Below are 18,431 nucleotides of genomic sequence, written 5' to 3'. Positions count from 1 at the left end.
CGGACACAACCAAGTTTTTTTCGTTCTTCTTAGATTCGTCACCGATGCTACAGGGTTTAACAGTTGATACATGGGAGGTTCTGAGGCAATTAGAAAAAAAAATCACGTCATAATTATCATTGTAAACAGAGAAAATATGTCATAATCAGTCTGTTAGTCAATGTATTGCCATCAAGCATATCCAAAGAAATAATTACTTATACTGAGAATAAATAGAAACGCAATTAAAAATTACCCGGTTTACTAAACGTTCATGGATGGATTGTTTTCAAAAGACAACAAAATGGTTTCTAATAATGAAATTACACCATTATAACATCCCATTACACTTTTATTTTCCGTAAACCGGGCAATTTTCGATTGCGTTTTAGTTTCGGTATAATAAGTCACAACATCATACCTTAATAGTGAATCCCTTATACTACTTACAATCACGTGAATGGTCTGAATTCATCCTCCAGGTTGGTGACGGTTGCAGTAATGGCTTGGCGTCAGTCTTATTCCCTACAGGCTCTGGAGAGTGAAGATACCTTACCAACAGTAACTTCAAATAAAACCACTTACTCTGCTGAGACAGGATCACCAGGATCTCGCTATGTCGCTAACGGAACTACCGTACCAGAAACACAATATCCAAATACTGCATTCTCTAAAGATGTCGACAACAGGTCCCCAGACAATACACAAGATGAAACCGTGGCTGAGGTAAAATCAAGTAAACATCTCGTGATGAGATTTCTGCTACTTGGGTTTATAATGATGTCGCTCATTTATAGTTTCACACTTGCTCAACTCGTCACTGTCCAGTACATGTACGCGTATATTCGCAAGTCTTTGTTTCCTAATGTCAGCTTCAGTACTAACGAGTCGGAATGTCAGATTAACACCACCTCGCAGCTCTACCGTGACCAACAGACCGTACAAAAGCTGGTAGCTCAGCTCAACATCTACGGAGAGTTGGCAAAAGGAATACCGGCGATATGTTGTATTTTCTTTTACGGTTCATTGAGTGACAAGTACGGGAGAAAGACAATTATCCTCATTCCATTTATAGGAAACATGATAAAATGTATTCTGACTACAATAGGCACATACCTAAATTGGAATATTTATATTTTTATTGTGTTTTCCTTCATTGACGGATGTGGAGGAGGTTGGGTATTGGCGATGTCCATCGTAATGTCCATAGTAGCTGACGTCACAAAACCCGGTAAGACGCGAACATTTGTAATTGCCATGACAGAGCTGTCCTTGGGATTCGGTTTGATCATTGGAGGTTTCACTTCCGGTTTTATAATAAAAGCCGAAGGTTTCACAATCGCCATGGTAGTAAGCGCCTGCTGTTCGCTCCTTCCCGTGATATTGTTGATTTTTGTACAAGAGACATTACACAAGCCAAAGGAAAAAGAAAGGAAATCTGTTGCTCAACTTGCTGTTGACATTTATGTATTTTACTTCAGAGATAGCGCCCTCTATGGGAAACGGAAGGTGTTTGTGGTGTGCATCTTAATTTACTTCTTCATCATCCAGTCGGCTTTTGGTGCCAATGGGATAGAACCTTTGTATGTATTAAACTCGCCATTTTGCTGGAGTTCTGTACGGGTCGGTATCTACATTACTGTCCGCACCGGTCTTCCGTTCGTCACTGGGATGCTATTTTTCGGCCCTCTACAAAGATGCTTAGATGAATGTGTCATAGCCGCCATCGCAACTCTATCCAATTTGGCGGGCTTTGCCCTGGAGGCGTTTTCTTATAATACCGTTATGCTCTTCATTGGTGAGTCTGTTATATTCTCATACAGATATATTCCTATTTGTGAAGGATGACTTTACCGTCTAATGGCATACATATGTACGAAAGACCATTAATATTCTGCAAAAGCAACGAGAAACTATAAACGTGATCTAAAAATGAGTTATCGTTATAAAGGAAAATTCGCCAGTAAATTCATCATTTACAACTTGAAATGAAGAATATCGGTGCAGGTATGGCGTTGTTTTTAATTTGGTTTCAAGGTAATGTGCCCTCTTATTTTAGTTCCGGTACTGAGCTTCGCTAGAACCATGGCGGTGCCGGTAGTTCGGGGAGTAATGTCACGTCTAACGCCACCGGGAAAACAAGGTAAGTACCGGATGGTTATAACGATTGGCGGGTAACTTAACTGTGTGTGTACTTGTGTCTTAAAACGAGTTGAATAATTGTGTTTTATAACGAGTTGAGCACCTGTCTGTTATAGCGAGTGGCGGGTACCTATTATGACGAGTTGAGTACTTCTGTGTTATGACGAGTTGAGTACTTGTGTGTTATGATGAGTTGAGTACTTGTGTGTTATGACGAGTTGAGTACTTGTGTGTTATGACGAGATGAGTACTTGAGTGTTATGACGAGTTGAGTACTTGTGTGTTATGACGAGTTGAGTACTTGTGTGTTATGACGAGATGAGTACTTGTGTGTTATGACGAGATGAGTACTTGTGCGTTATAACGAGATGAGTACGTGTGCGTTATGACGAGTTGAGTACTTGTGTGTTATGACGAGATGAGTACTTGTGTGTTATGACGAGATGAGTACTTGTGTGTTATGACGAGATGAGTACTTGTGCGTTATGACGAGATGAGTACTTGTGCGTTATGACATGTGTCTGTCCTCATATAACAGCAAGCTAAAGTAGAAACATGATCTAATGCCATCAGTCAAATCATGTCAGTCCTCGTGTTTTATATGTAGGATCTATCAAACGAGATAATTTGCTATGCCGCACACTTTTAAACGAGTGTCATACAAAATGATAATTAACGGTTATAATTGATTTATTATGACCTAGCCATAGGTGCAAGTTTTTGTTATAATATAACCCATATTTATGAGAATATAAGTGAAGTATAATACAGACTCAGACGGTAGGTTTTTCTCTACTATACACTTTGGCAACGTTATAAATGTATTGTGACATGACAACATTATTATGAAACACGTGTCTGACGACATTCATGACAATGACAAAATTGGTCCTCTTCAACGCCATCATTTTGGTGTAAGGTCAGTGGGGATTACGTCCTTTACATATCGTTGAATCATTTTCAGGTTGTATGTTTGCTGGAATAGCTATCGTGGAGACGTTCTGTTCCCTGTTTGGAAGCGTCGCGGCCAACGCCATATACGGACGGACCGTGGAGGTGTTCCGTGGTGCTGCTTTCCTTGTCCTCTCTGGATATCTGTTTGTGGCATTTATTCTTTCCCTGTAAGTATTGTATATAAAACAAAAATTAAGACATGATTTTTAACAATAGCAGAGATTAATAAGCTTCGTTTGAACATAAAGTAAATTATATCATTGAATGTCCATCATATGTTTTTAACGCCGCATGACTTGTTGCCAGCACATTCACGTGTTTATGCTTGGTTATGAGTTAACGTCCTATCAACGGTGATGACCATTAAAGACGCCTCCTCTGTGTGTCGTCTGAATGCGTGTAGCTACTGTGTGTCTACCTCACTAACGTTTACTACCGAAAGCACCAAGTAGGACACCCACCCGGTCACATACTAATAACAAGTCATCCCACTTCAAAAATACTAAGCGTTAAGTAGGAGTTTTTAGAGATAATGGTATGTCTCTGCCAGGCGTTTTTAGAGACTATCGCATGTCTCCGCCAGGAGCCCAAAACTTCCCTCTCAACTAAAGACGCGCATGTTTGCACTATACTACGCCTGTGGTGTTATCAATAATGCAACTTTTTTAAATTCCAGTGTCCTTTACAAGCTCACTAGACGACTAAAGGCAGACAGACAGGCAAAGTGACGACTGAAGGAAGACAGACAGGCAATGTGACGACTGAAGGAAGACAGACCGGCGAAGTGACAACTGAAGGAAACAGATTGGCGTAGTGACGACTAAAGGCAGACAGACCAGCGAAGTGACGACTAAAGGCAGACAGACCGCCGAAGTGACGACTGAAGGAAGACAGATCGGCGTAGTGACGACTAAAGGCAGACAGACCAGCGAAGTGACGACTAAAGGCAGACAGACCGCCGAAGTGACGACTAAAGGAAGACAAACAGACGAAGTGACGACTGAAGACAGAAAGACCGGCGAAGTGACGACTGAAGGAAGACAGACCGGCAAAATGACGACTAAAGGAAGATAGACCGCCGAAGTGACGACTGAAGGCAGACAGACCGGCAAAGTTCAAGAAACAAACTCTGCATAACGTTAACAAAGCACTTGCTTAACAATCTCGAAACTTTTACTTCATACATGTACATAATGTGCATTGAATAACGGTAGACATTTAAGATATCTAACTATGTACTGTTTTGTTCTTGGAAGTGACATGTTTACGTGTGCTTAATTTGACAGGGATCTGCTTTTTTTATTCACCATTTCCTACTGTTGGTAGCATTTGAACAAATACAAATGTAAAGCAACAGAAGAATCATCCATATACGTACAGACATCCAACTTGGATAAACCTGTTTATTCGAACAAGTGACAAGGTTCTTGAGTTACTCTGATTGTGCTTTGTTGTATATAAAAGATTCCATCAGACAAGACCCCTAACTCTTTCTGTTTAATATTGATGATAGCATTAGATGGCAATTATATCACACAGAAGCTTAAATAAATGACACTACAGACAATCTTACACAGGGTCCATATCTCGGTCTTCTCTCCCGACGTAACAGCAACAGTTCGGCCTTAGTCATATGCGTTGTCACACTTCAAGCTCTCTATTATATTTTCCCATTAAAAGACTTATTTCTTTTATTCCTCTATGGGTCCAGATATGTATTAATAATAGATCAGGCTAACAAAGCATCAAATATGGATTATAAATTATTATCATGGTCAGATCCGTTTTGATACGGAGGCTAAATATACAGCACGGATATGAAATTTATCAAACTAAGTTATTTTGAGGTAAATCCTATGTACAGCTAGCTGACAGACTTGGGGTTTTATCAATAAAACAGTTTATCATAAGACCAATTTAATCTCTACTCTAGATTAGAAAGAGTACTTAATCTTATGAATTGACATTAATGATGAACCACATACAAATTCTGCTTAAAGGTTGTACTCATTCTTGTGAGGTTTCAACTACAAGCATGCCTCATTTTGATGTTGTTTAACCAAATTGGTAATATTTCATGAAATACGACCAATCATAATTGCTAAAACGCATATGAAAATATATCTGTAAATCTCGTTTTTTGTTTACTGTTTTCACAAAATTGAAAACTGAAATTGGTTTCCCTTTTACCAACTATGCTTTCGATCAAATATGGAACAATTAATTTTATTCCTAAAAAAGAATGATTGAAAGAAATGTATGCTGTATTTCCTCTATTGGACTCCCCCGGGGCCCGAGACACGCCATTTATATAAATTTAATTCCCCCTCTCTCAAGAATGCTTCAGAAAAAAATATGAACAGAATCCTGACATTCTTATGATAGAAGGATTTTAAAGAATATGCTAAGGTTGGGCATAGTTAATAAGGCCACAGGGGCCGAGAACAAACATTTATACAACATCGGTTACCCTTCCCCAAGGATTCTTCTGACCAAATCAAAATCCGCTGGGTCGTTCATTACTAGTAGCGATTTTTAAGAAAAAGTTGACAGACTGACGCCTGTTACTGGGCGACACACGCCGAGCCATTGTTCTTCGGACCAGGTGCCCTTAATTTTAGGATACGTGAACTATGTACACAGATAGGATAGCAACAGCTTCACAAAATGCTTAATACCAACAATCAATGAGCAAATATAACCGATGTCAAGTGGTATCTAGTAAATTGCAAAAAAAATGAGTATGTGTCATGAATTATGACTAAAGTATACAGAATTGGCTTGATTTCAATTTGATGATGCTAGCCCCTTAAAAATTGATTGAAGAGGATGTGGGAATAAAAAATTTAAGCTTTAAATATTTTTAAGAAAAATAAATTTAAGAATCTGTTCTTTTGGGCTTCAGTCACGTTGAAGTCTCGTTTCGATCTTGCATACAAAACTGTTGCAATGTATAACAAAATATTGGCAATTTTATAGCAAAATTGTATCTGAAAAATGTGTCAAATTTCAGACTTCTTATGTAAGTAGATTTGTTTTTAGAAAAATTTGAATAAAAGACTATTTCTTGCAATTTGTACCGAGCTGAAATCTCACTTTTTTGGACGGTTTTCACTGAATCCATTATTGCAATGGCAATTTTGAATGTTTCTAATTCGTTTTTGCTGTAAAACTGCAATGTTCAATACAACGAAAATTATCAATAACAAAATGGAAAATTACACAGGTTTTGCATTTTATTTTCATATTTCAGTGTAACTGGATCACTTAAAAATATTTTCGTGAAAAATAACAAACATTAGTTAAGGACAAAAAAAGTAAGCACATTGACCTATATCTTTATATCAGTTTTCAAAAGAAAAACCTTTTCCCATGTGATCTGCAAAATATCTTGTCAGAACTTTTTACATTAACCATTAAATCTAGCAAACATTGTGAAAAATTTTGTATTTATACCTAAAGATTTAGGGATAGGGGTTATATAAATTTTCATTCTAATTAGAAATAATTGGCTAGATCAGTTTAACTTCTAAATTTCTAAAGAATATGCTAGTTTTGTCAATTCCAAGAATTGTCATACATATCTAGTAACACATGTATTGCTTTGATTTGTAGTGTGTATGGGCAAAACAGCAGAATTCACGTAAACTCGCATATCATGTTTAATTCTAACCTTTGATCAATAATAGCTCAAAAACGAGCACACCGACATATGCTTTTTTTATATATCTGTAGAATAAGGAATAACATTTTTAAAAAGTAGGGATAGAAAATTGACTTTTAACCAGAACAGATTCATAATGTAAATGTATGTTTTTCAGAGTAATAATTAACTTCAAAAATCAACTTCTTTGCCTCAATATTACATGACAAAATGCATGAAATCAACATTTGCAGCACTGCCGGGGTTTGATACTTGATAAAATCCTTAAATATACTTTAAAGTCCCGAATAGTATTAAATTTCATAGAATTAATTTCTAACTTCAAATGAGACCCAAAAATGAAATGAATACTAGAAAATTAACGTTGCATCACACGTGTTTATTTCAATTGTAAACCTAATCAATTTTGCTAAAATAAAGTTAACCCTATATTGCATCGGGCGGACGGACGAATGGAATTGGGATAAAATAGTAAAACCAGATATCCGAATATACATCCGATTTTTCTAGATTCTCGCAAAAAAGATGGTTACATCTTGAAATTGATTACAATCCTCATAGTTGCGGTGTTAGTGGGGCGTGGGGGTCGAGTGGTTAAGGTGTCCTGACACTTTATCACTAACCCTCCACCTCAGGGTTGTGAGTTCGAACCCTACGTGGGACAGTTGTCAGGTACTGACCGTAGGCTGGTGGTTTTCTCCGGGTATACCTTAAATGACCGTGGCCGTTAAACACAAACAAACAAACAAACAAGCGGTGTTAGTACATAAATACTCAGTGACAACTAGATCGTCCTATATACTGACATCTGCCTGGTATTACTGAAGATGATAACAGAATATTGTGTGTTATCGTCAGTGTAAACATAGTTTGTTATAGTCACACATCTAATGAAAGGATCAAAGTATAACTGTGATCCCCTGTAGGTATCCAAATACACAACTGGCTCAGAATTGAAAACACGCCTTAACCCTAGATAATGTAACACGCGTATTTTACAGTATGGAACTCTGTGAAACGTGCACAGCTACTGCAATACACGTGTTACATGTGTGTTCTCAATTGATATTGTCAATATTCCTAAGTCACATTTGAATGTGTAATATAGATTTCAAATGATATTTTCGGGCACACTCAGTAGACATTATTTTATTATATACAAACAATAACATAACATGCATAACAAAGTGTCAACTCAAATGGAAATGAAATAACTAGATATACAACACAATCAGCACATCAGGACTAAATACACCACAAAGTCAAAACACGGGACTAAATACACCACAGAGTCAATACACAGGACTAAATATACCACAGAGTCAACACACCAGGACTAAATATACCACAGAGTCAACACACTAGGACTAAATATACCACAGAGTCAATACACAGGACTAAATATACCACAGAGTCAATACACAGGACTAAATATACCACAGAGTCAATACATAGGACTAAATATACCACAGAGTCAATACACAGGATTAAATATACAACAGAGTCAATACACAGGAGTAAACATACCACAGAGTCAATACACATGGTTAAATATACAACAGAGTCAATACACAGGAGTAAACATACCACAGAGTCAATACACATGATTAGATACACCACAGAGTCAAAACACAGGATTAAATATACCACAGAGTCAACACGCCAGGACTAAATATACCACAGAGTTAACACGCCAGGACTAAATATACCACAGAGTCAAAACACAGGACTAAATATACAACAGAGTCAACACACAGGACTAAATATACTACAGAGTCAACACACAGGATTAAATATACTACAGAGTCAACACACAGGACTAAATATACCACAGAGTCAACACACAGGACTAAATATACCACAGAGTCAATACACAGGACTAAATATACACCAGAGTCAATACACGGGATTAAATATACCACAGAGTCAAAACACAGGACTAAATATACAACAGAGTCAACACACAGGACTAAATATACTACAGAGTCAACACACAGGATTAAATATACTACAGAGTCAACACACAGGACTAAATATACCACAGAGTCAACACACAGGACTAAATATACCACAGAGTCAATACACAGGACTAAATATACACCAGAGTCAATACACGGGATTAAATATACCACAGAGTCAAAACACAGGAATAAATACACCACAGAGTCAATACACAGGACTAAATATACCATAGAGTCAATACACAGGACTAAATATACACCAGAGTCAATACACAGGACTAAATATACCACAGAGTTAACACGCCAGGACTAAATATACCACAGAGTCAAAACACAGGACTAAATATACAACAGAGTCAACACACAGGACTAAATATACTACAGAGTCAACACACAGGATTAAATATACTACAGAGTCAACACACAGGACTAAATATACCACAGAGTCAACACACAGGACTAAATATACCACAGAGTCAATACACAGGACTAAATATACACCAGAGTCAATACACGGGATTAAATATACCACAGAGTCAAAACACAGGAATAAATACACCACAGAGTCAATACACAGGACTAAATATACCATAGAGTCAATACACAGGACTAAATATACACCAGAGTCAATACACAGGACTAAATATACCACAGAGTTTACACACCAGGACTAAATATACCATAGAGTCAATACACAGGACTTAATATACACCAGAGTTAATACACGGGATTAAATATACCACAGAGTCAAAACACAGGACTAAATATACCACAGAGTCAATACACAGGACTAGATATACTACAGAGTCAATACACAGGATTAAATATACCACAGAGTCAATACACAGGACTAAATATACCACAGAGTCAATACACAGGACTAAATATACTACAGAGTCAATACATAGGACTAAATATACTACAGAGTCAATACACAGGACTAAATATACCACAGAGTCAATACACAGGACTAAATATACCACAGAGTCAATACATATGACTAAATATACTACAGAGTCAATACACAGGACTAAATATACACCAGAGTTTACACACCAGGACTAAATATACCACAGAGTCAATACACAGGACTAAATATACCACAGAGTCAATAAACAGGACTAAATATACAACAGAGTTTACACACCAGGACTAAATATACCACAGAGTCAAAACACGGGATTAAATATACCACAGAGTCAATACACGAGATTAAATATACCACAGAGTCAACACGCCAGGACTAAATATACCACAGAGTCAACACACAGGACTAAATATACCACAGAGTTTACACACCAGGACTAAATATACCACAGAGTCAAAACACAGGATTAAATCTACCACAGAGTCAATACACAGGATTAAATATACCACAGAGTTAACACTCCAGGACTAAATATACCACAGAGTAAAAAAACAGGGCTAAATATACCACAGAGTCAACACACAGGACTAAATATACCACAGAGTCAATACACAGGACTAAATATACCACAGAGTCAATACACAGGATTGAACATACCACAGAGTCAAAACACAGGACTAAATATACTACAGAGACAATACACAGGACTAAATATACCACAGAGTCAATACACATGATTGAATATACCACAGAGTCAACACACAAAGACATAATAGGCCACAGTGTCAAGACAAAGGGCATGATATACAACAGAGTCAATATAGAAGGCTACGCTATATATGTCACAACAGGGGCTAATTATATCACAGAGCCAACACACAAGAATTATATACAAATACACTTCTACATTCAACAAATTAGTCACCTGTCACAAGGTCTTCTAATCAGTTAAATAGTGGGATAAAGCCTGTTGTTGAGGTTGGTATCTCGTTACGGCATGCGTAGTTACATATAATCAAAGATAACGATAGGACATCCGTAAGTGTAATGCTGCCTGTGTGTCAGTAGGACTCGTAGTAAACGTCAGTCACAACATCACAACATCCAAGTCAAGGTACGTGTATTATCTTTATTAAATAGCCATTACACATAGAAAACGTGTTATATGTTCTATTGTATCTTATTGAGACCAACCAACCAATTGTTTTCCCATAGACTTTAGTGTTAACGTTTTGGAGTATTTCATTCAAATTCTTGAATTCAATATGACAATTATGGTTTATAACAAAAGTTTAGGGTCTGATATAACACCAGATCAAAACAAGAAATATCTTTAAAAAAGACAAACGGCATAGTTTTAATGCTGGTGGTTATAATGTAAAACTACTGGTGAAATAAGTTAACGAACTACATTCTAATTAATAAATGCGCAGTTTCAGCACGGATAACAAAATTATATCAGTTTGAATCATTTTTGGTGATAATAAGACTGCAAATGTGTCATTTGAATAGATGCATCCACTTATTCATCTTGCATTCAATTTAAAAGGGACATCACGGTAAAAAGTTGCAATTTTCACTGAATGTACGCGTTTTGTTCCTTGCCAGCTATGTTCCTGTGCTGTCCCAATGTTCACAGTCAATCCCTATGTCCAGCTTGACCACTCGATTTAGTTGGGAATCCCCCTCTAAATTTAGCGCGGAAATTATTTTTAAATCATTTCGTGTAAACATTGTTCATATAGTATAGTGACAGAAGCAATGTACTGGTACAGACTGTATAAATATCACCGAGTTTGTGGACTATTACCTAGTTTGTGTTGAAATTACCGAGTTTGTGTAAATATTACCGAGATTGTGGAAATCTTACCGAGTTTGTGTAAATATTACCGAGATTGTCATGACCTACTATCAAACAATCAAGCAGAATACGAGCGGCGTCCGTATTACTGCTATTTTCATGTTTGAACTGTTACAGTCTATTGTACTGCTTCCCAAGTTTAATTCTAGGATTGTGTTTGACCTATTTTCCTGTTATTCTATTCATTGCGGAAGCTGTTATCGTTTTCAACCGCAGTCGATTCACATTGGAAGCCATTTTTGTTTCCATGTGTTTTAGTTTGTTGTGCGCATGCGTTTATCGTATATGTCACAAAAATTTTGCATATTCAGATTGTTGATCAGCGAATTGTGATAACCTTTTAATAATTGATAATTGATGTTTTTATGTACATACATATGTACATCATCGAATTCGAATGGTTATTGTTCAGAAGGTTATTTTTTAAAAGATATACCCAATGATATGATAAAAAATACAAAATAAATATTGGTTTACCGTGAGGTCCCTTTGACTTTGTTTCGTTTTTAACTGTATATCTGCATTTTGCATTGACCGCTACATTGACCAATCTCATACTTCATCTTGACCAGTAATGCCACCTGTCGCGTCATATCCGGGGCCAAAAGAAAATTATACGGCTATGCCGAAAAAAAAAGTTGGACCCTTCAGCCCAAATTTTCTCCAGGGTAGCCATTTTGAAAATGGGTGGATTTCGCAGTAAATGTTATCAAAAATCTTAAATGTTTACCTGTTAGTTGTTATTACCTGAACTTTAGGGGAAAAAACAATCGGACTTACGAAATTAATATCAACATTTCTTATTGATAGTTAACTATCGGGCTACATATCTACTTTCTCGCTTCATAACATACTGGCCAATCAATGGCCGCCAGACATTTTATCCTTGGCTCAACTTTCTATACACAGGGGCTGTTTCAAAAATATATTTTTTTCAATTGGTTGGTTGCTCCCTTATTACAGTCACTATTGTGATATCTTATTAAGTAAACCAGCGAAAAACGAGTTACAAATAAAATGAAACAGATTACTATATAAAAGCATGTAATGATTTAATTACGGTGTACAGGTACAAAGTATGACTTCCTCTATTTAGTTTCACCTTCTTGCAGGTATGGCTCGGCGCCAATCCTACTCGCTGCAGACTCTGGACAGTAAAGAACCATTACCATTAGAGACTTCAGATGTACGAAAGGTTTCTACTGAGGCTAGCTCAATAGGAAAACAGGAGTCGCCTAATAATGCAGAAAACCAAACTGTTACAGTAATAAGGTCAAGAAGAAAGCTGATGGGAAGATTTGGACTACTCGGGTTTATAATGGTGTCTCTTATTTATAGTTTTATGCTTACCCAACTCGTCACTGCACAATATATATACGCTTATCTTAGAAAGTCTAAGTTCCCGAATGTTAGTTTTCACACTAATGAGGCAGAATGTCAAATTAACACCACCTCGCAGCTCTACCGTGACCAACAGACCGTACAGAAACTTGCAGCACAACTCAACATCTACTTAGTGTTGGCAAAAGGGATACCAGCGATTTGCTGTATTTTCTTTTACGGTTCATTGAGCGATAGATATGGTAGAAAGCCCATTCTCCTCATCACTTTTATGGGAAACATGATTAAATGTGTTCTAACTACATTAGGTACATACTTCGATTGGAATATTTATACATTCATTCTTTTTACCTTCATTGACGGATGTGGAGGAGGTTGGGTATTGGCGATGTCCATCGTAATGTCCATAGTAGCTGACGTCACAGAACCCGGTAAGACGCGAACATTTGTAATCGCCATGACAGAGTTGTCCTTGGGATTCGGTTTGATCATTGGAGGTTTCACTTCCGGTTTTATAATAAAAGCCGAAGGTTTCACAATCGCCATGGTAGTTAGCTCCTGTTCGTCAGTCCTTCCAATACTGCTGTGGTTTTTCGTACAGGAAACATCACACAATCCAAAGGAAAAGCAAACTAAATCTGCCGCTCAACTTGCTGTTGACGTCTATGTTTTTCACTTTAAAGATAGCGCCCTCAATGGAAAACGGAAGGTGTTTCTGGTGTGTACGCTTATGTATTTCTTCGTCATCCAGTCGGCGGTCGGATCACATGAAATAGAAACTCTGTATGGATTGAACTCACCATTTTGTTGGAGTTCGGTACAGGTTGGCAACTATATGGCCGTGCGCAACGGTCTACCGTTTGTCACTGGGATGTTGCTTTTCGGTCCTCTACAAAGATGTTTAGACGAAAGTATCATAGCTATCCTTGCTAACCTGTCCAATCTCGCGGGGTTTGTCCTGGAGGCATTTTCTTACAATACTGTTATGCTTTTCTTTGGTGAGTCTGTAGCATTGATAAATACATTGTGAAATCAATATAGGATTAAATATCCCGAGCCTTAACCGTTTTTCATATGTTCTCTTCTGTAGCAACATGTATACATCTATTTTTAGAAGGGAAGAGGTTCAGTTTTGACGAAATCTGTCTTGAATCATTTTTATTGGTAATGACCGTCTAAGTTATGGTTATACATTTGTTAGTCTTTATTTAGTTTTATTGTTGTTTGAGTTGAAGATCTTAAGGTTATTCTTATAAATCCGTTGCAAGATAAGATAGATTTTGGAAGTCTTGCATCTGGGGTGCTTAATGAAAAAAAGTATATATGAATAACATCTATGAAGTATTTCATTAAATTCTTAGACATATGTATAACTTGTTACTGCAGACATCAGAATTGTATAACAGGTTTACTGTCTGGAAGCTTATAGTGTTTTGTTTCACATTTTCTGTTCCCGGTGTCAAGAAAAAACTTTAAATACTTTCTATGTAGAAAACTCTTACTTAGTCATTATCATTTGTAAAGTCGCCGTTGTCGTGGCAACTAAGGAGTTGCAGGTCAGCTATGGCCTTATATAACTAGACTATAAATGTTTCAGTTCCGGTACTAAGCTTCGCTAGAACCATGGCGGTGCCGGTAGTTCGGGGAGTAATGTCACGTCTAACGCCACCGGAGAAACAAGGTAAGTACCGGATGGTTATAATTCAAATTCAAATGAATTTGAATTTGGTACCTGTGTGTTATAACGAGTGGCGGGTACCTGTGTGTTATAACGAGTGGTGGGTACCTCTGTGTTATAACGAGTGGCGGGTACCTGTGTGTTATAACGAGTGGTGGGTACCTGTGTGTTATAACGAGTGGTGGGTACCTGTGTGTTATAACGAGTGGCGGGTACCTGTGAGTTATAACGAGTGGCGGGTACCTGTGTGTTATAGCGAGTGGCGGGTACCTGTGTGTTATAACGAGTGGTGGGTACCTCTGGCAGGTACCTGTGAGTTATAACGAGAGGCGGGTGACTGTGAGTTATAACGAGTGGCGGGTACCTGTGTGTTATAACGAGTGGCGGGTGACTGTGAGTTATAACGAGTGGTGGGTACCTGTGTGTTATAACGAGTGGCGGGTTACTGTGTGTTATAACGAGTGGCGGGTACCTGTGTGTAAGGTATCACAGTACACATGTAGTTAGATCTTTTAGTATATTCTTTTTCACATTTCAATCAAGATGTGTAATATCTATACTGTATGTATTTATTCAAGATCAACTCTTTAATTATAAGATTAGAGTAGGTATTGTTATATAGATATATGATACACATGCATATTCTACATTTATGGTCTAAAATTAATTCTAAAAAATCTACACTGTTCTACTGTTCATCTTGTCATGTGTTGTTTCATGATGTAATCCATGTTACACATATCAATGTGTCTGGATGACTAAAATAAAATCTGAAAATCTATAAGATGTAATAGCTTTTTAACGTCGTTATATATATATTCTCTCCTGTCAGGACTATGATACTGATACTCCGCTGATACTAGGATTCAAAAGACCTCCAGAATGATAGTTAGGGAAAAGAAGATCAGTCCAAACATGGGTGTTGGTGTATTTTTAACTGTTTCAGGAACTATGTTTGCCGGGACAGCTATCGTAGAAACGTTTTGCTCTCTGTTTGGCGGAGTGGCATCCAGTGCTATTTATGGACAGACCGTGGATGTGTTCCGAGGTGCCGCCTTTCTTGTATTGGCCGCATACTTGTTTGCTGCGACCGTAATGGCTGTGTAAGTAGAATAAAGTGTTCCTGAATCTTATATACAAACAATATTGCATTTTTACATTTTACAGAAAGAAATGGGTATGCCTGATGACCAGATGATTCAGCTGACACAGTTTCAAGGTTTCTTTTATGGATGGGTATATTGTATTCGTTAATTGTTTTACAAATAGAACACCAGCTTATCTGACTCGATACATGTTTTACTAAGCAATTTCTACAAATATACCTGAAACATGGGTTATTACAATATTTAATTCCAATATAAGGTTTCGAGAAATGTTTGGTTTGGTTTTGTATTGTTAACGACCTTTCAACAGCCATGGTTAATTAGAGCGGCTTCTCCGGTGTAGGGGCCGCGGTGGCCGAGTGGTTAAGGTGTCCCGACACTTTAACACTAGCCCTCCACCTCTGGGTTGCGAGTTCGAAACCTACGTGGGGCAGTTGCCAGGTACTGACCGTAGGCCGGTGGTTTTTCTCCGGGTACTCCGGCTTTCCTCCACCACCAAAACCTGGCACGTCCTTAAATGACCCTGGCTGTTAATAGGACGTTAAACAAAAACAAACCGGTGTGGAAAATGCATGAGTGTGGTGAGTGTGTACGTGTTTTGGGAGGCTGCTAGCAGGAGTAGAAATTATCAATTTTCGAGATACTGGTATGCCCCAGTCAGGGGACATAACCAACAACTTTCCTCAAAGAGGCGAACGCTCAACTAAATGCCAAAAGTGAGGCAGTGTCAAGTGAGTCATTGGGAAGAAGAAAGTTGTTTAGAAAGAAGAGAAATATTCAAAATTAAGTCACCTCTTACGATCATGCCATGGGAGCGACAGGTACCATTCCACGCCTTACCTGCAAGCAGGCGAGATATTCAGATTGACGGAGATCATGGGGAAGTTTAATAAGCGACATCTTTATCCCATTCGAAAATATTCTCTTTCCTTGTGTGATATTAAATTAGACGTGTTCGATGGTCGTCATTACGCCCTGTAGTTACCAGCCCAAATATAACTTTAAGGGCAGCGCGTTACTTGGAATTGACCCTTTCACAGCGTGGGTGTCGTCGATGAAGAAAGGGACTATTACCCTTCCAAAACTTCAGGTGTCATTGTGTGTGATCTTTAGTTCGTTCTTTTTATCTGTAATTATTTATAATTAAGTTTATATGTTAAAATTTCTCGTTGTTTTATTGTTTTTTATTGACGTAATGTAAATACAACATGAATACTGATACACTGACAATGTCCATATCCCGATTTATTGACGTAATGTAAATACAACATAAAATACTGATACACGGACGATGTCCATATCCCGATTTATTGACGTAATGTTAAAATACAACATAAAATACTGATACACGGACGATGTCCATATCCCGATTTATTGACGTAATGTAAATACAACATGAATACTGATACACTGACAATGTCCATATCCTGATTTATGCCTTATCTCTGTGAACTTTCAGTGTGCTGTATGGATTACTCAGGAGGAAGAATGCAGACAAACAAGTGAGAGGAAAATGATTAAATATATACCTGTTGCTGAAGTGAGTGGGCCGACAGAACACTGACTGACTCACTATGATCGGAAACAGATTCCCTGTTATACGTGATAGCTGGTGCTCTGGAAAGGTAGCGGTGACATTTTGGAACAGCTTACCATCTGATACCAGGAATTCGAAACCGGCCTGGCTAAATTAAAGGAGGTTTAAACTTGTTAACGTCTGCTTTTAGACTCTTACACAGACGTCCTGTACATATAATAATGTCATGTAATTGTTCTGTATATGGTGTAACACTTTGAAACGATTTGTTATGTAATGTGAAGCGCAGTAGCGAAATTTGCAAATTACACATTTTAATGTTGTATATTATTAGGGCTTTTCACCAAAAGGTGAAAAGACCTATTGTTTTTGTTCTGTTTCTTATTATTATTATTATTATTATTATTATTCTTCTACACTTTAGTTTGTAAGCAATACATCTCCTAAAAGTTTAAGAGGTATACCAATGATCTTTCTATTATATTGTATGGTATAAGCCAAGGGGGTAACAGCAACATTTCCAAGTACGTCAAAAAATCCAAGATGGCCACCATGACGTCATATCTCATTTTGCTTAAGTGGCCATAACTCCAAAACGGTAACAGTTAAAATAATTTCAAAGATATATTATTATAGGACTCATATGGGGCCAACTTTTAATAATGCATTGTTTTGAGGTCAGAGGTCAAATGAAAAAGCTCGCCTGAGGGTCAAGTTAGTCTATTTTTAGAAAATCTTCATTTTTCCTTCTTTTTCAAAGATTTTTTCGAAATAAGATGCAGAACGTCATTCTAATGAATTTGACGTTTTCAGTTTTTCTGTGACACATACGGTTTCTGTTGTACGCCATTTTGAATTTCCCCCTATATATTCTATATTAAAAATAGTTTTACATTTTAAACTTCTTCTCAAGTTCCACAAGTGGCATTCAGCTCAATCTTAGCTGAAATAATCCTTGGATTGTCTTGACCAAGATATGTTATTTTTTAAGTTGATTTGAAATCCAAGATGGCCGCCATGACGTCATGTATTAAAAAGCTTAAAATGCCCATAATTAAAAAAGTATTCATTTAACAGGGGTCGGGTAATTATGTTATTTGTAGTTAACGCCTGGCACTAGCTTTTACTTACTAAAAATTTTAGGGTCAGAGGTCAAATAAAAGCGTACGCTATGGGGTCAAATAAGTCTATTTTTAGAAAATCTTCATTTTTCAATCTTTTTCCAAAAAAAATTCTTAGTATGATGTAGAATGTCATTCTGATGAATTTGATGTGTTTAGTTTTTTTCTGTGACACATACAGTTTCCGGTATACGCCATTTTGAATTTCCCCCTATATAT

The 18,431-nt window shown here is 37.3% G+C and overlaps 2 protein-coding genes across 2 annotated transcripts; both read left to right on the top strand.

Moving 5' to 3' along the window:
- The first annotated feature begins 459 nt into the window (after positions 1–459).
- LOC117323818 (solute carrier family 46 member 3-like) lies at positions 460–6,036 on the top strand. Its single transcript, XM_033879286.1, has 4 exons — positions 460–1,777; positions 2,039–2,122; positions 3,086–3,242; positions 3,752–6,036. The coding sequence occupies exons 1-4, from the start codon at positions 481–483 to the stop codon at positions 3,801–3,803; spliced, it is 1,590 nt and encodes a 529-aa protein (XP_033735177.1). The 5' UTR covers positions 460–480; the 3' UTR covers positions 3,804–6,036.
- Positions 6,037–10,636: 4,600 nt separating this feature from the next.
- On the top strand, positions 10,637–17,404 carry LOC117323817 (solute carrier family 46 member 3-like). The gene is made up of 5 exons (XM_033879285.1): positions 10,637–10,682; positions 12,542–13,768; positions 14,368–14,451; positions 15,395–15,551; positions 17,014–17,404. Exons 2-5 carry the CDS (start codon positions 12,544–12,546, stop codon positions 17,069–17,071), a joined length of 1,524 nt encoding a protein of 507 aa, XP_033735176.1. The 5' UTR covers positions 10,637–10,682; positions 12,542–12,543; the 3' UTR covers positions 17,072–17,404.
- Positions 17,405–18,431: the final 1,027 nt, after the last annotated feature.

The sequence above is a fragment of the Pecten maximus genome, chromosome 3, assembly GCF_902652985.1.
Source record: "Pecten maximus chromosome 3, xPecMax1.1, whole genome shotgun sequence".
Taxonomy (NCBI): domain Eukaryota; kingdom Metazoa; phylum Mollusca; class Bivalvia; order Pectinida; family Pectinidae; genus Pecten; species Pecten maximus.
The sequence above is the reverse complement of the archived record's forward strand: the minus strand, read 5'-3'. Positions and strand labels throughout refer to the sequence as shown.

Coding starts and splice junctions, on each gene's coding strand:
- LOC117323818 (XM_033879286.1), top strand. CDS start 481: ATGGCTTGGCGTCAGTCTTATTCCCTACAGGCTCTGGAGAGTGAAGAT. Junction 1,778..2,038: donor TACCGTTATGCTCTTCATTG/GTGAGTCTGTTA, acceptor CTCTTATTTTAG/TTCCGGTACTGAGCTTCGCT. Junction 2,123..3,085: donor AACGCCACCGGGAAAACAAG/GTAAGTACCGGA, acceptor AATCATTTTCAG/GTTGTATGTTTGCTGGAATA.
- LOC117323817 (XM_033879285.1), top strand. CDS start 12,544: ATGGCTCGGCGCCAATCCTACTCGCTGCAGACTCTGGACAGTAAAGAA. Junction 14,452..15,394: donor AACGCCACCGGAGAAACAAG/GTAAGTACCGGA, acceptor TAACTGTTTCAG/GAACTATGTTTGCCGGGACA. Junction 15,552..17,013: donor GCTGCGACCGTAATGGCTGT/GTAAGTAGAATA, acceptor GTGAACTTTCAG/TGTGCTGTATGGATTACTCA.